Raw genomic sequence first — 25,781 nt, forward strand, 5'->3', positions numbered from 1 at the left:
TTATATCATTCAGCAGGCCCGGACACTCTCCAGCAAAACTGGTCCCTTAAAACAGTGTTTTGCAAAGTGGACTGTGGGCCTGCTTTGGAAAAACCACTAGCAGACCCATACCGCTTTGTTTACTTAAAGGGTCCATAGCCACAGAGCCTCACAGCTCCCAAAGGCTCCTGTTTGCCATTTCCAGCCAAGTGGGCCTTGGGAAGAATCTGAGAAACTTGATAGGCAAGAAGTGGGGAGTCCCAAGCTTCATGCTCTTTGAAGACAGGACCTTGGGTGGAAGAGGCAGGGCTGGGATGGAAGCAGCCAGCAGTCCTGGATCCTTTTGAATTCCCAGGTCCTGGGACAATTGCTCCCTTTGTCTCTCTCCTACCGGTGGGCCACAAGGCAGCAGCTAGAAGGGGTGTTCTTCCTTTTCTTTGGCTCAGACTTTTACACTGCTTGCTTTCTTGGCCAAACTGTCCAGCCGGTGAGCTATTAGCTCATCATGCACCCAACACATGTCCAAAGAGACCAGGGTGCTGGCTCCCAAAAGGAGCTTTCTTTATATTTGCTAACTGTCCTCTGTCAGAGTCCCCAAGACTTTTCAATTAGATCATGTAATGGATTGAATCCAGTTGTGTGTGTAGAGAACCAAGGGATGTATTTTTATCACCTGATGTTAGTAGATGAGCTTCCAGAGCATCAGCTATCTGCAGTCTTTCAGATAGAATGAATTTTAGGTTCAGGGATAAACAATGCATTTACCAAACAAAGGTTAGAATGCTTAAGAATCATAGATACCTAAGGCCACTCACCTTGAAACTACTCTATCACTTTCCTAAGGGTAGGTCTACACTGCACACTTATTTCAAAACATGCTATTCCAGAAGAAATATTCTGAAATAGCTTATTTTGAAATAATGCATCTACACTACAAGGAAGTCTTGAAATTACTCTGAGGCAGGCTCCCCTAATATGGATGTACTACTTCAATTTAGAGGCCCAGGAAGCACTAGGGAGTAATTGCTTTGAATGGCCATGGGGAGGAGCTATTGTGAAATAGCAATGGAGCTATTTTGAAAACAGCAATGGAGCATCCACACTACAGCTATTTCAAAATAGCAGTTTCAGAATAGGCTTGGAATGAGGTTTACAGAACTTGGAATAATAAATTCTGTTATTTCAAATTTATTTTGAAATAATGGAATTGCTGTGTAGATGCTTGTATTGTTATTTCAGAATAACGGCCGTTATTCCAAAATAACTATGTGAGCATCTACACAGCAATTCCATTATTTCAAAATAAATTTGAAATAGTGGATGGCTTATTCCGACTTCTGTAAACCTCATTCTATTTTTTATTAGTTATTTCGGAATAGGGGCTATGTAGATGCTCCACTTTTGCTCTTTCAAAATAGCCCCTCCTCAGAGCCATTCCTCCTGGGGCTCTAAATCGAGATAGCACGTCTACATTAGGGAAGCCTGCCTTGGACTAATTTAAGGCTTCCTTGCAGTGCAGACTTGCTATTTCGAAATAAGCTATTAAGGAATAACTCTTCTGGAATAGCTTATTCCGAAATAATTGTGTAGTGTAGACATAGCCTAAGTGAGCTATTAAGCACTAATAGGTAATAAAGGGTTAACCCAGCACTGATACAGAATATTATTTGGTTGGGTGTTCTTTCAGTTTTTATTCAAGATTTTCAGCAAGAGAGCATCGAAGATGATTTGTGATTTCATGAAACATTCCGAGAGTTGTCATGGCATTGGTCATAGCTCATAAACTTGACAATCAAGTGCTAACTATTCTGTGTATGATGGAAAACTGCTTTCATGATCTTCCATATAAAGCTTCATTATAAGTCACAGTTTCAATTGAAAACCTAGATATTTTACGATATTTGTGTTCAGTTTTGTGTTCACACATGCATGAAGAAATGATTTTCTTATTGATTTTTGCAAGAGAAAATTTGTCTTAAACTTAATAAATATATGACACAAAAATCGCTTTTTGTGAGGAATACTGTGATCTGAATTTCATGTTTGATAAAATTATTGATTATTTGTAGAGCTAGATATTTTCTAAACAAATCAGCTTGTTTCAAATGAATTTCTCTGGAGGAGCAAATGTATTTATATGCTAAAGATTGTTAACAAATACCTGGAAAGTAAAATTCCAGTTGTTTGAATTTTAGAGTGAGTAGACCATTTATTTTGAGTTTATATAAAGGTATACAAACCATGTATATGATGCAGAAAAAACCCCACCTTATTAAAAATATCCGGTTCATTTTTAGACATATACCAATACGTTTCTTTTTTGGAAACATATTCATGATCACATACGGGCCTGGGGGAGTGAGTAAAGATATTGAAGATAAGAATACTTTTGAAAGATCAAATACTTTCCTTGAATCAAGATGTGCAAATCTCATTACACTGAATGAGAGCTCTTAGTTCCTCTCCAATGGCAGATTTTGATCCTAGGGTGTTTGTTTTCACAGTGCAGCAAGAATTTTATCCTTAGGGTTGTCATGACATATTACCTGTTGTCATGATCTACTGACAACCTGTTATTTCAAATGATCACATACATGTAGTGCATACCTTCCATTTACTAATGTAGAAATTTGACTTCATCAAGAACTGGAGTCCAATATAAGTGGTGCAATTCTCATTACATTCAAGAACAGTTATGCTTGCTGTACAGACTTAAACTTGGTATATTCTTCCTAGTCTTCCATGATAGCTTACTGGTTTGTGAGTGAAAACACAAAGAACATACCATTACATAACACAGGAAGTTTAATATTGATTAAATGGCTTTACAGTATATTTGCAAACAGTAGATGTGAAAGAATAAGTGGGTCCTAAAATTTGATTTATAGGGAGAATGGCTATTGAGATATGAAAAACTTCAAAAACAAGAAATAGTCTGGTAGCACTTTAAAGACTAACAAAACATGTAGATGGTATCATGAGCTTTCATGGGCACAGCCCACTTCTTCAGATGACTAGATGCGTTAAGAACTCAGATGAGATGTGGTAAGAAGTAGATGCCAGAAATGTATGAAAAAAAATGTCCATCCAGTCTAATGTATATAGGTGAGAACAAATTGTCCAGGTAATTACTGTCAAGATTTCTATTGTACAAGGATCTCTGTCTCACTCTACATTGTCCTGCATTTTGTCTCACTCATGTATTTTTCTCTACCCACCCACATGAATTAAATAACACTGTTATCTGAGGAAGGCTATGTTGAAATTGCTTGAATAATGTTAATGACACTAAATTGTGTTGTTGCCCTAACTGTTATTTCTTCTACTTGCATTTAGATGATAAAGACATATTTAAAGTAACTTAAATAATACTGTTGCTAATGGAAATGCATTATATTTGACATTTTGTGAAGTTTTATTGCTGCATCAAGTGTTTTTAAAGCAATAATTATGACTGCTCTTTAAGTTTGGGTTACCTGGCCGTTTTAGCAAAGTTTTAAATCCTTTCATAATGTGCTATTTTTTCAGTGCAGGAAACTACTGTTATTGTTTCTTGTTAAATAACATATTTTGTTTTAAAAACACAGGTTAATGTAGGTTACTAGAGGGTGTGATTATAAACACTTTATACAGAGTTCCTATAGATGCCCCAAATGCATATAATTAAGTATCAACTGCCAACTAGCTACACAAAACTTATACCAATGTGTCGGGCATATAATCCTGGAGTTATACTAGAGAAGTCTGTTAGAAAATTTAGGCAATGTAGGTTAATTAAATTAGCAAAAGTTCAGGCAAAAGACATAAACTTTATAGACTTGGCACAGGATTTTGGCTGCTGGTTGAAAAAAATGTCTGAAAAAAAACATAACAATTTTTGGAAAGTCACTCTGTTAGCCTTTGAAATATTGGGATGGGCAGTATCACTATCCTGTAATTCTCCTCTCTCCAAAAAGAGGTGAAAGAACTGGAGAACAAGAACCACCAAAACAGTATCAAGTTAATTTATTTTCCCAGAGGGACTGAAAATGTGAACAAGATGCAATATATGAAGAAAAGTGTATCTCTTTTTTAGATTTCCCTGATATCTTATTTGACACTGTAAAAATATTATGATGTATCCTTTCAGGGTTAAGTGAAAGACCTGGGAGCTGGAGAAGCCCAGATTTATTATAATTCAGGCAAGCCGCTCAGACAGACAATTAATCCTCCAAGCTGCCTGGAAGAAAAGACAAGGTTTAGCTGATGACAAAGGAGTTTTATTTTTAACTACTTCTCTGCTAGGTTTCTGAATACAAGAACAGCCTTTAATTTGGTGGGTCAGTCTATATATTTGACCAGTAGAAAACCCATTGTCTTGCAAAAAAGAATGCAATGATTCCAGATATCGACGAGAGGAGAATACTGAGGGTACATCTACATTAGCCCCCTAGATCGTAATCTAGGGAGGCTAATGAGGGCGACTGAAATTGCAAATCAAGCCTGGGATTTAAATATCCCGTGCTTGATTTGAATGTTCCCGGCTGGTCGCCATTTTAGAAATTGACTAGCCCGAAGTAACTGCCCGTGTCTACTCACTGCAGTGTAACAGGATTCCGATTTAAAGCCCTAACTAAAATTAGCTGGTATTCCTCCTGCAATGAGGTTACCAGCTAATTCAATTTAGGGGCTTTAAATCGGAATCCTGTTTCACTGCCGCGTGTAGACGCGGGCAATTACTTCGGGCTAGTCAATTTCTAAAATGGCAACCGGCCGGGAACATACAAATCCCAGGCTTGATTTGCAATTTCGGTCGCCCTCATTAGCCTCCCTAGATCGATCTAGGGGGTTAGTGTAGACGTACCCTGAGTGATCTCTGCTGAAATAACAATGGGCTAGACCCAGGGGTAAGCTGTTTTTTGTCAAGGTCCAAATTTTTGGGTCAAGGTAGTCAAGGTCCAGACTCCAGAAAAGAATAAAAATAACTATAATAATAAATAATAATAATAAGAAGAAGAAGAAGAAGTAGTAAATAAAAAGATGTTGAAGTCTATCTGGTTGTCTGGATTTGGTTTGTGGTCTACCTATTTATTGTCCCTGGGCTAGCTGCTCTTATTTCAGATCACGTTGATTGAACCTTATTATTTTCTTATTCGGGTCCACATGAAGCACTTAGAACATAAGAACATAAGAACGGCCATACTGGGTCAGACCAAAGGTCCTTCTAGCCCAGTATCCTGTCTGCTGACAGTGGCCAGCACCAGGTGCCCCAGAGAGGGTGGACCGAAGACAACGATCGAGCGATTTGTCTCCTGCCATCTCTTTCCAGCCTCTGAAAAACAGAGGCCAAGGACACCATTTTATCCCCTGGCTAATAGCCTTTTAACCTCCATGAAATTATCTAGCTTCTCTTTAAACTCTATTATAGTCCTAGCCTTCACAGCCTCCTCTGGCAAGGAGTTCCACAGGTTGACTACACGCTGTGTGAAGAAGAACTTTCTTTTATTCGTTTTAAACCTGCTACCCATTAATGAGGAGATGTTTCTTATGTTTATTTTAAATGTATTTGAGATGAAGCCCAAGTGGGAGTCTTCTGAGACTATGTATTGCATTTTTCACTATCATTTTCAAATGCCTAAGAGCAGGAAGGTTAGCGTATGTCATACGTAAGTAAGGTTACTAAATCGTCTACTGGTATGTGCATAGGAAATGGGAGAAGAGAGCCAAGCATACTGATGTAGTTACTTTGCTTGGAAGTAGTTTTTATAGGAAGGCTATAGGGAGAGAAGGATTTTGCATTTTGCCATAAGAGAAGGATGGTGAGTGATGGTTTCTAATCTTTCATGGAACAGAATTCCATATACAGAGAGAAATGTGTCACCAAAAAGCTCTTTCTTCTGCTTTTATGGCTGATGGCAGCATGTTCTTAGTGATCACAGGTGTCATGGTTGGACTGGATCACGGAGAGAAAAACATGGTCTATGAAGACATCACTCAGAATCAGGTTCTTGGTCTGACCCACTATTTGATAAGAAGCCAGTGTGATTTTGAGGCACTTGCATTGCTTTGTCTTAAGCTGCTCAGTGGGAAGACCAATGGATGGTGAAGAAAATCATTAGTCTTTCAATTCATTATCAAATATAATGCAACCTGGAGGTCATGAAGTCTGGCATGGTTATCAAGGCCAGAATGTGGCAACCCCTTCTAGCTAGGTCTTCCCAGAAGGATTTTTAGTGGCTTTTGGTAGAGTTCTTGGGATTCCACATAGGTACTTGGTTTTGGGAAGGGAAGAGTCCAGGAGTACCTCAAAACTGTGTTCAGCCTTGACAATACTGGCACTCTTGATTGCAGGTGAGGTCACCTGTGTCTTCCATGTGTGTAGCATCCACCACAATGTCTTCATTCAGATGCACCTATTGTGGAATACACTGTTTAAGAGTATTGTAAAGAAGTTGCACAGTCAGATGTTGTCTAAGTGCTGCTGCTGACTATAAGACATTTCGTAAGCTCCCCTTGTACAGGTATATGAAAGGGATATTTGAGATAGAGCCCAAAGGAACTCCACTGGAGAGTTTTTGAGATGCTGGATCATAATCCTAGAGTATAATCCCCTGGGATCAGTGTAACAGATTTTTTACTATTTCTGGCAAATTTCTAAAGAGAGAATATCATGTGATCTATCGTGTGAAGCTCTGCTGAGGGTTCCAGTAATGTGTCATTTTCTCTTTATCCACTGTTTACTGACATTTGCTCACCAGGGTGACCATCTCCATTTCTCTGACATGGTTTAAAACACAACCCTGAAAGGTATAGAATATTGACAGAGATGAAACGTGTTTGGAGAGTGCTATTCAAGAGCTTGTCAGTGGCCTTGCTCAGAAATGGGTATTAGACAGAGTAGAAAGGGAGTAACGGCTGTCCAGAGCAGCAGGAGGATTGGAGCAAAGTAAAGCAGTGGTCTTCGCTCCCCAGAAGATTTGCTTTTTGAGCAGATTTGCTATAGCTGAGGATCTGGGCCAGATATTTTTACCTACTACATTTAAAATCAATTCTTCTTACAGAAGGATCACAGCAAGTGTGAGATGGAAAAACCTATTCTTAGATTATCAAGCACAGGTGGTAGCCCCTGATGCAGCAGCATTATTAAATTCTGTACTATCAGAAACGCTGTGGCTCCAACATGGATTTCTGTCATTATACTACTAGAATGAGAGCAAAATTGCATCAAAGCATTTTTAAAGAACAGAAATCCAGGACGGGTCAAAGATAAAGATCAGACCTCTAGAAAATGGAGACTTGAAAACTTTTAAAATAAAATAAAAACAAAACCTTAAAGTGAGATGAGTGTTGGTAATTAGAAAACGAGTGGTTGAGAATGAAGAAGGCTCATGAAGTTATCCAAGAAAATGTGCTGGATAGAATCAGAAGTAACACAAAGGACCCTCCTAAACCCTGCTCCATTGATTTGTACAACCTCAGATTGGACAAGGACTACTTTGTCCTTGTGTCAGCAATTAGACAATGCACAACAGAACACTTCAGCTTTTCAGAAAAAAGGTACCATAGTAAGATACTGAATATCTTCATCAAAAACCAAGAGTTTACTAATGCTGACTGACAGCAAATCTGTTTGTGTTTGGTTAGAGAAAGCTGTAAAGATGAAAACTCAAGCTCCGAATTCACTGCATAGAGCATAAATGTAGACAACCAGATATTACCAATTGTTTTCTCTAGAGTGCAGACATTCGTGGGGTTTGAGCTATTTGTATGGTTATGGATCAGTGTAATTTAAAGCTAAACGAACTTTGTAATTCTGCAAGTAACTGATGCATTTGCGGATCTTTAGCCTTTCAAAACCAAGCAGACAGATAATATATTAGGAGGAGGGAAAGGGAGAAATTAATTTGCAGATACTCTCCTGGCTCAAAATAGATACCCATGAAGCTTGGGAAAATTGCATTCCATGGCTCAGCTGAGTTTCTGTTTAATTGCTTAGCCAGATATGACCTTCCACAGCTTCCACAGTAGAGGAGACTGCAGGTTTTTGTAGTAGCCACAAAGCATAACAAACCCATTCTCTAATCTCTCGTTGACTGATGCCCCCTTAAATAAACAACCACAACAAAAACAAACAAAACAAAACCAGCTATCTAATTGAGACAAGACTGTATAGTGAATACAAATATTTGGGTCTCAGGAAATAATTACATAAGAAAATGGTTACATACCTTCTGATTGATATACCAAACTGATTTTCATGAGAAGACCAATTTTTAGTGACATAAACCATTAATTTGTGGTTACAATTTAAATGGAAAGTGAAAAAAGTTTCAAGGAAGTAGATTGTTTGACCAAGAATTACCTTCTTCCCAAATGTCAAGTTTTTGCCATCTACCACAAAATATTTAACATATTTAACATACTATAGCTGTTAAAATACTATAAAGTGATGTGAACATACTTTAATGCTGTTCAAAATGTCTGTTCTTCAAAATGTCTGATCCATTTTGGTTCAATTTTCCACTAAAATCTGTTGCCAGAGAAAAAACAAATCTGCTATGTTTCTGCCACTAAGATTAAAACATCTGAAAAAGCTTAAACAACTGAAAAGAACAAGAACGTAGATGACTGTGCAACCTTAATTATTGGTGTTTATTCTACACTGTGCATATGACAGGGCATGTTCTGCTGGTGTGCTCTCCACCTTCACCACCATGTTTGAGCAAGAGTTATAGCAAGATTACCTCTCTCTCCTTTGTTCAGCCAATCACGCTATATGGGTATGTCTACACTACCCCGCTAGTTCGAACTAGCGGGGTAATGTATGCATACTGCACTTGCTAATGAAGCCCGGGATTTGAATTTCCCGGGCTTCATTAGCATAAGCGGGGAGCCGCCATTTTTAAATCCCCGCTGCTTCGAACCCCGTGCAGCGCGGCTACACGGGGCTCGAACTAGGTAGTTCGGACTAGGGTGCCTAATCCTACGAGGAGTAACGGTAGTTCGGAATAGGAACCTAGTCTGAACTACCTAGTTTGAGCCCCGTGTAGCTGCGCTGCACGGGGTTCGAAGCAGCGGGGATTTAAAAATGGCGGCTCCCTGCTTATGCTAATGAAGCCTGGGAAATTCAAATCCCGGGCTTCATTAGCAAGTGCGGTATGCATACATTACCCCGCTAGTTCGAACTAGCGGGGTAGTGTAGACATACCCTATGATAGTTCATCACTAGTACTCTAATGATCCTATGGGGTCATTAATAGTCTCTTCCCTCTCAGAATCAAGTAAATCAGGAGTCTCATAACCCTAGTGAATGGTCATTAATAACCAATCTGCTAGGGTTGATAGAGATACCCATTGCTCTGTGCTCCAGTCTAGGCATCCTGTATGACGGAGCTGGAACCAGTATCCCCCAATGTCTTACTGCTTCATTTAATGTCTCTCTCGTGGCCACTTCTACACAGACTCTTGTTCTATGGAAAATACCTGGATGTCTGCCAACCACTCTGCTGCTGAAGGACCCTGCTCTCAGAAGTTCCTCAGCCTTTCTTCCTGTCTGACCTATTTCTGGGACACCAATCAATCCCAGCAGAGGCGGCAGCTAGTCTCCCTATGGGTATGTCTACACTACCCCGCTAGTTCGAACTAGCAGGGTAATGTAGGCATACCGCACTTGCAAATGAAGCCCAGGATTTGAATTTCCCGGGCTTCATTTACATAAGCCGGGCGCCGCCATTTTTAAATCCCGGCTAGTTCGAACCCCGTGCCACGCGGCTACACGCGGCACAGAGTAGCTAGTTCGGATTAGGCTTCCTAATCTGAACTAGCTGTACTCCTCATTCCACGAGGAGTACAGCTAGTTCGGATTAGAAGCCTAATCCGAACTAGCTACTCCGTGCCGCGCGGCTACACTAGCCGGGATTTAAAAATGGCGGCTCCCGGTTTATGCAAATGAAGCCCGGGAAATTCAAATTTGAAAGTAAGACATTACTTCATTTGAAAGTAAGACATTGGGGGATACTGGTTCCAGCTCCGTCATACAGGATGCCTAGACTGGAGCACAGAGCAATGTATGCCTACATTACCCCGCTAGTTCGAACTAGCGGGGTAGTGTGGACATACCCTATTAATCTGGGATATCACAGGCTCTGTATGCTCCACGATAGTAAGGACCTTGATAAATGACTTTATGGTGCAGGAAAAAATGATAGTGTTATATGACTGATAATAATTCATATGAAAATTGCATTTCGTTTTCTGTTCTTTCTTTATCAAAATCAACAAAAAGAAAATATTAATTGAACAAGGACCACATTTTAGAAGGTATCACATTTTAAACACTGACTGTCGGGGATAAGCTGAATTGGACTTTGGTGTTGTGTAATGTAAATATGGACTGTGATGGTAACACTACATTATGGCATATATTGCATGACAGAATATGACCCACATACTACCCCATTCCTGTATAGGAACCTGGCGCCAGATGCAAAGAACCAGTATGTGGTAGAATCATTTCAAATAAAGCAGCTGTGCCCATTGACAGTCTTAATAGCCACTCAAAGGACAAGCACAATCAAGCTGTAAGTATCACAATGCCTACATGTGTTAGAAAAGAAAATCAAAGGGCCTATTTTATCCCCCACTGAAAGGCAGCCACCTTTGGATGGCTGCTCTCAGCAGCTGTTTAACAGTGTACAGAAACACTAAAAAAGTCTTCAGGAAAATCACAGCCTCTTGAACATTGCCTCCTTCTCCTGTTTTTCTTTCCTACTGAGCAAGATGTTCCAACTTGAGGAGTAAAGTTAGGTCCATGGGGCCATAACTGCATCACTCCTTGAGCATATTGAACAGTTGTCCAAATCTCAGTAATTATTCTTTACTGTAAACTACCCAAAGCATACTCTGATTTTGGTGTTATATTCATTAGCAAGTAACCTGTTTAGAATGCTAATGTATTCTGGGAATGTCCATTCTATAAATAAAGACTGATTTACACAGCAAGTCCTTTTGAAATATCTTGAGAAACAAATCCTTACCTTGCAGCTGATTTAAATTTTACTTAAAAACCTCTGAGGTTTAAAAACAGCACACTGATGTGGGTTGGCATGCAGAACAATGCTACATATACATGCAAATATAACTTATAAGTAAAACAAAACTCCTTTCCATGAGAAGGATAAGTCGCTTGATAGGAACCTGAGTCCGGAGCCCATTTTCACTTAAGACTGAAACTGAGTTCAGTTTTTGGTGAATCTAGCACGTTTTATGCACAATGTTTTCTGGTCAGAATAATTAACAGAAGATAACACTAATGCCTTTTGCAATGTCATGTGCACCTCAGTCTTTGGCATTATGTGAAGCGGAAAGGGCTGCTTACTTTACACCTTGCTTGTTGATTTATGACCAGCCCACTTTGGTATTTGAGAACTCATTGTGGAATACATTCAGGTTCTGCAGAGACTGAATCTTGGACCTGTGAACTGCAACTTCCTAGTTAACTTCCTTTGAATGTGTAGGTGCCCAGTAGCTCTGAAAATCAGGCCATGTGTATCTCACCGTGGGCACTAAAAATGAGATATCCAAATTCAGTGAGCCACTGTTGAGAATTATGGCAGAACTGCTGGATTCTCAGCACACTGCTCTAGCCACTGGATTACTTTCCTTTCCTTGGTAAATGACCCCATTAAAAGATTAAGTGCCCCCTTTCTGTCTTTAATTTGTTATGAAAACTTTCTATGAATTTTCAACCCAGGTTATAGGGTGCATATTGTACCTAGTATTTGCCCTGTCTTGATACCCAAGCACCAAATGGAGTTTTGAATTCCATCTATTTTAAATATAATTCCCTACCTTATGATGCAAAAACAAAACAACAAAAAAACCCACACACTAAACCTCCCCTCCATCTCATTACCTTGTACTATTTGTTCAAAATGCAATGCCAGATGTGGATTGTTATGTTGTTCCTTGCATAGCACTTCAGAACACAGTATTTCATGAAAACTTATATTCAAATGCAATCTATAATGAGAAGAGCCTTAAATGTTTTCCTTTAAAAAAAAAATCGAATATCTACAAGAAAATATAAAAAGCCTAATTGCTTTGATCAAGGTAGACTATCTCTGTTCCTCTTCATGGATGCACACAAAAGAGGTAATGTACACATTGATATCAGTATAGCCTTTTGGGGGAAGGGGAGAGGCAAGAGGAGTAAAGTGATTAATTTTACACAGAAAATATTGGAATACCAAAGCTACTTTTTTTCACCCCCTGCTTCCATAAGGCTGGGGTTCTGTTCATATGCGGTGAGCACACCACTCTGGTGAATATATTATTTATAACAAATATAAATCAGAAAGAGGCACTTAGTCATCTTGCAAACACTTCAGCAATGGGCTATGTGAATTATGTTGTCTTTGATTCTGCAAATGTTTTCACATAATGTTCCTTGTTAATCATTACCTTGTTCTGTGAGCATAACACATATACCCTTCTGTTGTATGATATGAATGTAGTCTAGAGTACCTGGATTCCCTAAACAGTAAAATGCCAATTTGTCTTAATTTTATTTGTACCAGTATTACTTTCTTTTGCATGTGATAGCATCTGAAGAGGTACCAGATTATTCAGTTTGTCAATCAAAAGTATAGCAGGTCAAAAGTGGGAAATAAATGAAGGAGGTCTATTATTCTAAACAATATGATATTTGGCAGGACCTGGAGATGACTCAGCACTACAAGTTTAAATAATACATATATTTCTTCTGTTTTAAATTGAGATATGAAAAACTACAGGTGGAAATCAAGTACTATTTTACCAAGAACAATCAGGAGAGCTACTATAGAACTGTTGATTCTCTGAGTAATAGAGGAAGTTGTTTGGGACTTGACAACATGGGGAAGTTATTCTGGAATAAGGCAGAATTTGGAAGTATATTAAGACAAATCAGAAAAAAACCTGATGTTGCTCTTTTTCTGGGAGAAGTATAGCCACACGGGGAGATATTGCAGAATAGTTTACTCCACAGCAGCTATTTCAATCTACTTCCCTGTGTAGACAAGTCCTTTGTCACTGGCTTTTAATGTGCATTTGTTCTCAGTAAGCCCCAAAAACCATCTGATCTCACTACTGAACTAGTACACGCTGTACTTTGAAAAAATTCACAGCACTGTTATCTTTACTATCAAAAAGTAAATTCAATGGAAAATAAAGATTCAAGGCATCCGATTTTTTTGAGAATTTGAGTCAATAGTCTTGGAAAAGAAAAGAATCTAAATGTTTGTTTAGATATTTTGGTTTTCCCTTCAAAATGAAATTTCATTTTGAAATGTGGATAAAATCACTCAAATAAAAAGATAAAAAAACCCACCATTCAATTCATCTGGTTTTGCTATTGGCCCTGACCAGGATACGGATATAGAAAATGCATAATTTTGTTTTTAAAAAAAATCTCCACAATGAAATAAACTTAGGACTTCATAAAAAAGATTGTACACAAAGGCCTGATGTGTGTATGTGAATGTTCATTGATAATGGAAGCATTTCAGTGTTTACAATAAAATTTCCCCATTGTGTCGGGAATAGGGAACATAATTTTACAATGGCTCAAAAGTCTTTACTAGCCTCTATTAATGTGATAATATCCTTAATATGTGGACATTTAGACAATTCCAAAGGAACATTTAATTAAGATTAATACTACTGATATGAGTTCATTTTTAATTCTCAAAGGTATTTCTAAGAATCTTCCAGCTCCCTCTGTGAGAATTCCATAGGACAAACATCCAGAGTGATATGTCATTGTATTGGAAACTTTTATAATTAGGTTAAAACAAAACAAAATCAAACACAAAACACCAAAAATTCAGCCAATGAACGTGCTAAATCAAAGGGAACATGACATTAGCTATGAAAGTACAAAAGTAAGGTGTAAAGGTAAGTTTTCATCTTGTTTGGGGACTCTCTAATTATGAAACGAGAATAATCAGAATTATTTCCATAAGCCTCAAATATTAGAATGAGCCTATATCTTTTAGCATTTCAGAACCACTTAAAATTCTGCTTTGTTTTTCTAATACAAAGTGAAGTGACAAATAAACATCCTTTGAGTAGTCAGCTAACTATCCATGAACACCAATTATTTTTTAAGCCCAATAAAACTCTGGATCAAAATAAATATCTGTACATTTTGTGCACCTGTTAATATGCTTCAGTGTATGTGATTATATAAATACATTTAAATGGTATGTGTGTGTATTGCAGATGCCAGTTACAACTAATCTGCTGTCATCTGGGACTTCACTGTTCTTAGCAATGTAAGCAGTTAAAAAACACTGACGCAACATTCAGGCTAAAAGCCAATCCCTATGAACTGAAACCCTAATAGGGTTAGTCATGGCTTAGCCACTAGGTGCAACATAAACAATATTAGTAAGTGTAACCCATATACAAAGTGGTAGGTACATGAGATGCATATGTGAGAGACTATTTGGGCATACATAGCTATGCAGGTATGGCAATATTTGTGCTGGGGAGGGGACGCAGATACTTCCAACCTGTGCCAACAATACAAAATGTAGATCGTACTTTCAAAACCTGTTGGATTTACTTGTGACTTTCCTATATTACTGTGTGTCGGATTCCTCCTAGACCTCTCTTACTCTCCATCTCTTTTAGATGTATTTGTGATTTGAGCCATTTATTAGAGACACCATCCCCAGTTCTTGGCTTACCTTCACATCCTGGACATTCATCCTTGTTCCCTCCTTTCCAACAAAGATGTCATCTATGTCAACAAGAATGTACCTATTCAAGGACAATGTGAGCTTCTTCCCCGACAGAAAAGAGATGGCATCTATAAAGATCAACTTGTGTAGCCAAAAGGTCAAGTTGTTTCCAAAAAGGACTCTCTGAATCCCATCATGCAGCCCCAAGTCCTGGATCACTGTAGCATACAGTGCAGCTTTAGGCAATGATGCTGGGATGGATTTGGAAGTCTGTAATTCAGTTAAAAGCACAGGCTGGTAAGTGGAGTGATTAAAGAGGAAAACTGTCCAGTCTTCACCAGGTAGTGGGCCTTTCTCAACCCTTGGTGCTTTGGTAATGTGCAGTAGAGGAGATTGAGAGTTTACAAAGCAATCTTTGAGGGCTACATTATTGTAAAGTTCTAGTGGAAATCCTTTTAATTTTGTACGTGGTAAACTGTTCTCATTGGCTTTATGAAAACCAATTATGCTAACACTGTATTCCACACAGTATTTTTCCAGAAGCTCTCTATTCCATGAGTCCATGGACACATACTTTAAAATATTCTCATATATAACAAGCATGTATTTCCCTTTGCCACTATCTGTAAGAGGAGGAATGTCACCTTTTCCAGGGGCAATCACCATATGGTATTGGAATTGACTAGACTCGAGGATCGCTATGATATCTTGTCCAAGCTGGGAGTACTGGCTCTCCACAAATAGCAAGACAGTAGGATCAGTATTAGATGGATCCATCGGCTTAGCGGTCTTCAGCTCCATGGACCTGTATGGTAAATGTTTAAGGCCCTCACATTCTGCTTCTCCAGTGGCTTCAACTACGGTCATCTCCTGCTTGTAGCCTGTATATAAGTAATAGGCGGAAATGACTATGCTTACTAAACAGAAGGTGGTTAAGAGAATTACCAGTGTTCTGAAACTTCTACGAAGTTTCACAATAAGATTCATTTTTTGGAATACTTTCAACTTAAAAAAATCTTTTTTGGCTTTATCCTCTTAAAGTGCCATAGTAGAGAGGACAAAAATGGTGCTGGTACCACGTCCCAAATGCTCATGTGACCATTGCAATGCACTTATGAGGGGCTTTAGGGCGGTTATAAAGCTGTTAGAGCTCAAAGTCAAAGTATCTGGAAATCTAAAGTGGAAGAGATCTTCTCTGAATGCAGCACTTGCAAAAAATCAATGAAGATGATGCTTAACATTATCTGCAACAAAGGGTGAAATTAGAGTAAGTAAAAACAAAATCCATAAAGCAATTAAAAATAAATGTGTTAATTAAATAAGCTAGTAACTGATATTTGAAATCTAAGGAAGAGAAGATTCATTGACTGGATAGAACTAGCTGACTGCTGCTTTTTACTGTAGTTAAATTTTACAAAATATCTATTTAAAACAACTTTCCAAAATGCTTATGACATGAAATTAAATCTAAATACAGCACTTTGAATAAAATGACAATATTCATTCAGTCACTTCTCCTTTGTTAGAAAGATTTATTGCAATTGCAAGCAGGGCTAATTTAGAATAATGGGATGAAATTAAGAAAGAGAAAATTTTTGACAGATTTATCAAATTGCAGCATAGTAATCTGAAAGGAGATAGTGGTACTCCAGTGTTCTGAGACATTTTAAACTAGTCAAAACAAAGTATTAGCCAAAGTATGGAGCTATCCTGTCATTAAATTAGAGAGGGACTAGAAGAATTAAAAAGCTTTTTCTGTTTTAAATTTCAATGTGTTTCTACACAATTCTGCAACTTAAGCAATTGGTTAGATCTACTTATGTATTTGCAGAGTATGAGCCCAAGACTGTGGGCTTACATAAAGTTATTCTTGAGTTATCAAAGTGTCCAAAACATTATAATTTTTATTAATCAAACATTCATAATACCTAGATACTCTAAAAAAGCTAAACTAAATTAAATAGAAGATGGAGGTAACTGATGCATATGGAACAGATTCACTCGTCAGCTTTGTATAAGTCTTAATAATTCTAGTAAAATTTCTGTAGTATTACCATTATTGGATAATAAAGCTACACCTAACTATCACAGTTAAAAACTGATCTTACTATGCCAGTGATTTTCAACCAGGGTCTACAGACCTGAGGAGATCTGCAGGCTATGTCTAAGTTTTCCAAAGTATTCTGCACCTTCACAAGAAACTTTTAGGGATCTTCAAATAAAAAAAGAAGTTGAAAACCACTGCACTATGCCATTTTCCCATGGGAATTCTTCATATAGTTAAGCTACATTTTAGAAACCTCATATACAAGTTAAAGAAATATTCTTTATAGAGGGACATCTGCAGCTATTTCATCACATATGAGTTTGTCAGTGGAGGAGTACATAATGAAGTTGGGAGAGTTTGGGGTGTTGTTCACAGATGTGGAAAGGTGGAACAAAAAGAAAAAATAGATGATTCTGTTTTATGGGCTTAAATAAGGACAAGTGAGCATCTTTTCTTTTTGAATTATTTATACTCTTTGCCCACTGGAACAATGTAGGGTTGTAAACAATGAATTATTTTGAAGCACTAAGAATTAACATCCTTCCTAAAGAAGACCTCTTAGTTGTCAGATCTTCATTTGTAAAACTACACTGCAGAAAAAAGATGGGAACCCATCTGATATTCTGGAAGACTTTTAAATCTTAAATCTCAGGAAATATTACAAATATTTGGGGTATAATATATGGGAAATCTCTAGCAGTATATTTATTTAATAATGGAATGCTATCATAAGAGGCCCTTTCAGATTGCTTGTAGCAAACATAAGTAAGATAAAGGAAGGGTATCAGTCTTCTTTTGCACAATGTTTTTCTGCTACCATACTGGTATCCTCTTCTGCCATACAGTAGTTATGCTACTTTTCTGCTGCCAAAATTCTGGGAAAAGGTTCAGAAAAAGAGCGAAACAAAGTCATTGTGATAAGCTTTGAGTTAAAAGGTCTACTTGATCAATAAAACACTCCTCAGCCTGAGTATGGGCCTCAGAATTTCACCCATAGAATTTATAGATAGAAAACACCTTTAAGGGTGGTCATTATGTTCATTCTTCTACCAATGTCAGATTTTCTCTGAAGTTTATTCTTGAGTCAGAGTGTTACTGCTGCACACTTCATAATCTTTCATGCTTTGTCACAGTGCTCCAGCAGCAAGACAATCATTGGTTTAACTGTGTCTTATAGAGCTACTAGCAAACAGTAGCATGAAAATTATTGTGCTTTATTCTTTTGCAGGAGTTTTTAAATGGAAATAAATACAAGAAGAAAGAAATACTACTAATACTAACAAACAATATAATCAATATAATTATCAGAGTAATCAATGCTTTTCATTGCTTGTTTTATTGGCTTTGAGGTTCGAGGTGCTTTATATCTCAAAAGATCCAATTATTTTTGTTACTGAAGAAAAAAATCAGATCAAAGGAAATTGTCTTTATGAGGTTGTATAACCGTTTTGGGACTTTAGTGACATGGAAGAATCACTGATGTCTGACTCTTGGGGTTTTCAAATCATGCAATCTTTCTGGAGAATTATAGTCTCATGGTGGGTGCACACGGTCATAGATTAACTAACACATACAACTTTTGGTTCTGGAGAGATTTGGAAATGAAAATATACTTGGCCTTCCCATTGTGTAATTTCTTTCAACACTAGAGGGCAATATTTTCTTGCTTTTGCCAAACAGAGAATGGCAGCACCTGTTATCCACCCGGACAGCTTACAAAACAAATGGAACTGCAATCAAGCTGAGTCCAAAAAGGTCACAGCAATCTGTACCAGCAGGTAAAACACCTTATTTTAGACTTTAGTGCAAAAGCAATATAATTTAAGTGCTAATAAATCTGATCCTGCAACAGGTTTTTATACTTACTAGATTTCTTAGTCCACTTCTGTACCACAGGTGAATAGCATGCTAGTGGTAGAGCTACATTTTCGCCTTTTTCCCCCTCAGCTTTGTTTTTTTCCTCTTAGGTCCATCAGGTACTGGAAATATAAAGTGTTAAGATAATATGTTTGGTGATATTGATCATTATCATTTGCATTGCAGTAACAACAAATAGCAGCTCCAGTCATAGACCATGATCCTCTAGAGCTAAGCATGTACGGAAACAGAACACAAAAACAGTCCTTAACCCAAAGAATTTACAATCTAAATACAAAATATACAAAAGATGACATATACAATACAAAAGATAAAAACCCATCCAAATGAAATATTTGTACCTCAATCTAATCTAATCCTGTCCATCCATAGATATTGTTATAAACATTGGATACATATTTTAAAATTATTCGTACATATATTTTTAACAACTAAAGGTATTCATTTTAATCTAGATGGCAGTTGGAGCAAGATTCAATTCTAGATTTGGGTACATTGCTAAATTTGTTCTTTGAGGCTGTTAAAATTGTTCAGTAAGAAGCAGTGCAATGTAATTAAAGCTTATGAAAGTATGTCAGTTATACTAAGGAATTAAGATTTTTTTCAAGGCATAATTGGGAGATGGGAAATGCCATTTGTAACTCTGCCCCTTATGGTTCGACAGCATTATATATATTTAGCACATCAGGGAGTATCAGTTTTTCTGGGAGTATCTTTATACTGTATGAATGTATTATAGCTTTGTATATAGTAAGTATCCAAATCAGGCTTTATTTAGTAAAATGTAGTATTATTTTATACACATATATAAGTTAGTATTATTGATACAATTTCATTTTAGAGTACAATATTTGAGTGATCCCACAGTTCTCTGATTCTCCACCTTGAATACAGGGTCCACATTCTGATACACTGATCAAGGAAACAAAATGATATTCACTCAGAATGCATCTTCAATGATGCAAAGACTTTGTGCTGGTTCTTTGTAGTAGGTGAATTTTATCTACAGAGCTGATTTAACGTTTTAATACTGTAATTTTTCATTTGCCCCAGAAACATTAAATATACCGACTTCACACTGCATGCAGTACCTTTGAAGACTCTGGCCTGGTGTACACTAACACACTAAAACTTGCTGTTATAGCTATATTGGCAAACCCTCATCCTGTGCATGCATCTTACAATAACAAAAGTGTGCTTTGACTGGTAAAGTTTGTTCAAGTTCCTCAAATGAAATAAGCTGGTGTAACTGCATCTATGCTTGGGCTTTTGCCATTATAGAAATTTGAGAGATATTACAAAAGTTTCTAATGCAGACATATAAACCACAATGGTTAATATCCCTTACCCTATTAATCACAGCAAAGACTCACTTAAACCAGGGCTAAATTTATCTACAACAGGCAACATTAGCAAGGTACACAGTAAATAAAACATACATCAGTAAGGGTACGTCTACATGGCACGTTTATTTCGAAATAAGCTATTCTGGAAGAAATACTCTGAAATAGCTTATTTTGAAATAGCACATCTACATTACAGGGAAGCCTCAAAGGCAGGTTTTCCTAATGTGGATGTGCTACCTCAATTTAGAGCCCCAGGAGGCACTGGGGAGGAGCTATTTTGAATTAGTAGCAGTGGAGCGTCCACATTACTGTTATTCCGAAATAGCTTTTTCAGAACAGGTGTTATTCCTCATGGAATGAGGTTTACAGATCTCAGAATAAGCCATCCATTGTTTCAAATGTATTTCAAAATAATGCAGTTGCTGTGTAGACACTCGCAAAAGAGATCTTGGAGTCATCGTGGATAGTTCTCTGAAGATGTGCACGCAATGTGCAGCGGCAGTCAAAAAAGCAAACAGGATGTTAGGAATTATTAAAAAAGGGATAGAGAATAAGACGGAGGATATCTTATTGCCCTTATATAAATCCATGGTACGCCCATATCTTAAATACTGGGTACAGATGTGGTCTCCATCTCACAAAAGATATATTGGCATTAGAAAAGGTTCAGAGAAGGACAACTAAAATGATTAGGGGTTTGGAACGGGTCCCATATGAGGAAAGATTAAAGAGACTGGGATTTTTCAACTTGGAAAATAGGAGACTAGGGCGGATATGATAGAGGTATATAAAATCATGAGTGGTGTGAATAAAGTGAATAAGGAAAAATTATTTACTTGTTCCCATAATGTAAGAACTAGGGGCCACCAAATTAAACTAATGGGCAGCAGGTTTAAAACAAATAAAAGGAAGTTTTTCTTCACACAGCTCATAGTCAATCTGTAGAACTCCTTGCCTGAGGAGGTTGTGAAGGCTAAGACTATAAGGGTATGCCTACACCAGCCACCCTAGTTCGAACTAGGGTGGCTAATTAAGTCATTCAAACTTATAAATGAAGCCCAAGATTTTAATATCCCGGGTTTCATTTGCATGTTCCAGGGCACCATCATTTTTAAATGCCTGGTAGCTCGAACTACCTGCCCACGGCTACACACGGCACGGGCTAGGTAGTTTGAATTAACACTCTTAATTCGAACTACCATTACTGAGGTGTTCGAACTAGGGTGGCTAGTGTAGCCATACCCTAACAGGGTTTAAAAGAGAACTAGATAAATTCATGGAGGTTAAGTCCATAAATGGCTATTAGCCAGTATGGGTAAGGAATGGTGTTCCCAGCCTCTGCTTATCAGAGGGTAGAGATGGATTGCAGGAGAGAGAGCGCTTGATTATTACCTGTTCAATTCAGTCCCTCTGGGACACCTGGCATTGGCCACTGTCAGGAGACAGGGTACTGGGCTGGATGGACCTTTGGTCTGACCCAGTATGGACATTCTTATATTATTTCAAAATAACGTTGCTGTGTAGACACACTCTAAATGTTCTCAATAAGAAAATGATGTTTAGCAGTAGAATGTGTCATTAGAGCTTTAGTTCATTTGTTGCCCAAACTACAAAATTTTGGAATCAGATTTCAAATCTCTCAAAGTTCAGGAGTACTGGGGTGTGAGATGTTTGTTCATTCTCTTGCATAGGGTTGGACATGAAATCCTGGAACTCTATGCTCCCCTCATCTCAAGTGGTCAGCACAGAGACAGCTTCTTCCAGTGAGTTATGTTCCCATCAGGCTGAGATGGGTGAAACAAAGGGAAAAGCCAAGTATTAGAGGGGGTATGGGTCACAGTCAATAATATGCCTACTTTTTGTTGACACAGAAAACTTTACATGACAGAATATAACAGCTCCATACATTCTATTATGGTATTATGTTTACTCTGGAAATTCTTCAGAAATACTTCTTCTCATAGTATTTTGAAGCATTCATTTCTAGTTGGAACCTAGATGTGTATGAAAAACAATGAAAAATGACAAGTGGATTTTTTTTAATCACAAAAAAGTTTGATTCAAGAGTTTATTTTTCCTTCTGAGGGCAAGTATTAAATATATATAAACCCAATTCAATGTCCCTAATTATCTGTTCAACAAGTTCCGATTTAAAAGTATGTACATTTCAATATTTTGAGAAATCAACCACAATGGCTTACTGTCTTCATTAAACAAAAAAAGTGACCTGATTTGAGTGAAAGAGGTGCACACTCAATCTTTCCTTTCTGAACATAAACCCAAAATTCAAAGCAAAGTTCCAAGTCTAGATTCTGGAGATCTGGATAAGCTTCCATTCAGCTGAACTTTTGGGTGCTTATCCAAAACAATGTTTATTTCACATGATTCATCACTACCGGTCTAGAAAGTCTCAACAGGGTAGCTGTGTTAGTCTATAACTTTAAAAACAATAATTTGTCCTGTGGCACCTTAGAAACTATCTATCTATCTATCTATCTATCTATCTATCTATCTATCTATCTATCTATCTATCTATCTATCTATCTATCTATCTAGTATATGAGCTTTTGTGGGCAAAACTCACTGATTTTGCAGGTAAGCTTTTTAGCAGCCCTCAGGACTGCTTATGAGCTTATCATCTTCAACATAAAAATGTACTGCTTATAAAGGCAGATCCTTTGCAGGTAGAAATTGTCACAGCTCAACTGACTTCACTAGCCTTACCTCCCTATGACAATTTACACCACATGAGAATCCATCTAGTATCTCTATTCCTTCTCTTGTTTTAAGTAAAGTCAGACTGCACTTGTCATTTGAAACATCTAATTTTAGCAATTGTTTTTAGTGATTAGAGGTTTCTATAGTCAGTGTATAATTTTCTGCAGTTTTAGAAAACATACAATTTGCCAGGGTCATGGCTCATTATCACTGGATACAAAACAAACAATGTATAATTTTCAGAGGATGAAAACTGACAGGCATTTGTGCCTGGAAGAGCTATTGGAAACAATGAACACCAAAATCATTTGCTTTTGCTCACTAGTTTTAATAGCTCTAGTTTTTACAGATGTTTTACTTTTTGTGGAAAATAAATCTTTGCAGTAGAGAGATTACCAAAAATTGTGTTTCAAAAATGAGTGGGGTTTTTTTTTGCATATTAATTACTGAATGAAAGACAGAGTGGACTGGATCACTTAGGAGATATGGAGTCTTCTCTCTCCACCTTGCTAGTTTGAATTTAGCCAAGGCTGATTTGCATTCAAAATCTAGGACCATTTGATGGATGTTAAGTGACACATGCAAAGTTAAAATCTTGACTCACTCCATGTTCCAATGAAAACCATTATCAGCAATGGGCCTATTTGTAGACTCACCGGTTGAGAGACGCTGCACCCTTTTGGGTTTGTTCTGAAGCATATTAATGGAGTAGTTGGGGATATTTGAGCAAGCTTGCAAGCCTGTGCTCCATACAAGAGTTCAGCACAATGGCACCTCTGTTTCCCCCAAGTGGTTCAATTGGAGTACCCACTCTCAAGTTTCCAGAAGTGCAGCCATTTTCTTTCCAAACAGAGATCCATATCGCTCTCTCTTCTGACCATGGTATTACCAAGACTACACAGTTCCATGACTTCACAATGTTATTCCTAGCACAGACAGATTGCCCAATAAAACTGCTTGCTTTCTCCTCAGTGAAAGGTATCACATGCCACTTCCTTTGGAAGCCTACATTATTTTCAAATCAAAAAGCATTACAGAGAAAATATATTAAAAATAATAAAAACATTTTTACACACTTCTAATACTTACTCACTTACTAATAAGCTCATTTTATTAGTCCTAACATGGATTACGGATGGAATAGTCCTTCAACCTCCCACCCACTAGGAGTTCTTATAGTTATAGCTTCATTATAGTTTCAGTTCAAAACAAGCCCCCATTCTTATGGGATCTCAGTAGATCCAATCCTTTCAACCCTACCCTAAGGATCAGGGTCCTTTGTGGATCATGGCTGCTGTCTATATGGTGGATCAGGAAGAAGAAATTAAGCTAGTTTAAAACTAGACTTTATCCAAAACCCTTTTTTTTTTCTGGTCTCTGGAGAATCAAATTTGAACTAGTATATTGTGCACCTTTCCAAAAATCTCTGGAGATGCTACTACCTTAGTGAATTTACCTTATCACCCCCTGCTGTTCTACTGTTTACCTTTCACATGGAAATATATACAAATCCACAATAACACATACACAACTGAAATTTTAATAATATAAATGTACCTCAAAAGGTATTGATCCTATTTCAATTTTATGATCCTTCTATAAGATTTGTTGCCAGCATTAGGGGATATTGTCACTTTGTCACACCCTACCTATCCGGTGACTAAAGAGAGAGCTCCTGCTCAGAAGGAACAATTTTCATAAGAATTAGCCCTATTCTTCTTCCTTCAAAAATTTCCAAAGATATGCAGATATCCACAGCTGACTTATCACAAAGCCCAGCATCTTGAACATATGTTCTAGCTGTGCTGTTATAACCACAGGTCAGCTAATATAATTCCTTCTCATTAATTCAGATGTGATCTACAATTGCTGACTTGGGCCTTTTCTTTCCTCTGATTGATACATTTAGATAAGTAACTGTCATGAGCACTAACATATGCACAGAAATTCCTCGCCTATTACTGGGAGACTTCTACAATATCTACGTATTAGGTAAGAAATATTCTTCTGTCTTTTGCTGATTCCTCCAAAATCCCTTTCTTTGACATTGAAGTTGTGTTGATTCCTTGTAATAAAATCGTAAAGATATGAAAACTAGATCTAGATGTCCTCCAGTCAATCTCCTTGTGTAGCATTGTTCTCTACTGCATTCCTCCAGTCTACTTTAAAATAAATCAAGTGTGGTGCTTTCATCACTTATTCTGACTGACTATTTTACCCTTGGAACAGACCTCAGTGCTAGGATGTGTGTGTTGATCTTCAGTCAAATTATTTGCTTTACATACTTTGACCCCGCTTACTTACAGGCACAGTCCTTGGGATCACCCATAAATACATGTCCAATAATTGCTCATGATCATCATCATCCCATTTTCCTGTTAGGAGCTTTTTGGTCAAGTTGAGATATTCATTTATAATAAGGGCCCCCACTTACTTATGAAATTGCAGAAATTGTGGATCGCACAACATTAGGCTTCCTGCACAATGTTTATTTTAATTGACTTACTTTACACACTCCGCAATTTTGCATACTTTTTGAGGTTTGTAACTCACATTTTTCCCCATTAGTACAGTAGAACCTCATTTATCTGAACTGATAGTGGCTGAGGCTCAGGCTGTCAGCCCTAGGGCTACGTCTAGACTACATCCCTCTGTCAGCATAGGGATGTAAATGAAGCACTTCGAAAGTGCAAATGAAGCGGGGATTTAAATATCCCTCGCTTCCTTTGCATAATCACATAATGGCGCTCTTTCGAACAAGAGCCATTTCGAAAGTAAAATCACGGTCTAGATGCGATTCTTTTGAAATCGGGGCACTTTTTTGGAAGATCCTGTGAATCTCGAAAGAGCGCCATTACGTGATTATGCAAATGAAGCATGGGATATTTAAATCCCCGCTTCATTTGTGCTTTCAATGTGTCTAATTTACATCCCTCTGCTAACAGAGGGGTGTAGTTTAGACATTAGGGCTGTGTCTACATTGGCATGATTTTGCGCAAAAGCACACGCTTTTGCACAAAAACTTGCTGCCTGTCTACACTGGCGGGGAGTTCTTGCGCAAGAACACTGACGTTCTAATGTGTGAAATTAGTGCTTCTTGTGCAAGAA

The 25,781-nt window shown here is 37.7% G+C and overlaps 1 protein-coding gene across 7 annotated transcripts in view; it reads right to left on the reverse strand.

Moving 5' to 3' along the window:
• The window catches only part of LOC102456831 (bifunctional heparan sulfate N-deacetylase/N-sulfotransferase 4), a 264,296-nt gene that overhangs the window by 147,821 nt on the left and 90,694 nt on the right, over positions 1-25,781 (reverse strand). For 6 of the 7 annotated variants that reach the window (XM_075929806.1, XM_075929807.1, XM_075929810.1 and 3 more), the window contains exons 2-3: positions 18,598-18,710; positions 14,691-15,928 (exon numbers count right to left, since the gene is read on the reverse strand). In XM_075929806.1, coding sequence (XP_075785921.1) covers positions 14,691-15,671 — 981 coding nt within the window. In that variant the 5' untranslated portion in view covers positions 15,672-15,928; positions 18,598-18,710. Of the gene's footprint in view, positions 1-14,690; positions 15,929-18,597; positions 18,711-23,329; positions 25,431-25,781 lie in introns of those variants that run through there. The other variant, XM_075929808.1, reaches the window with a different exon arrangement.

Source organism: Pelodiscus sinensis, chromosome 5, assembly GCF_049634645.1.
Source record: "Pelodiscus sinensis isolate JC-2024 chromosome 5, ASM4963464v1, whole genome shotgun sequence".
Lineage (NCBI taxonomy): Eukaryota > Metazoa > Chordata > Testudines > Trionychidae > Pelodiscus > Pelodiscus sinensis.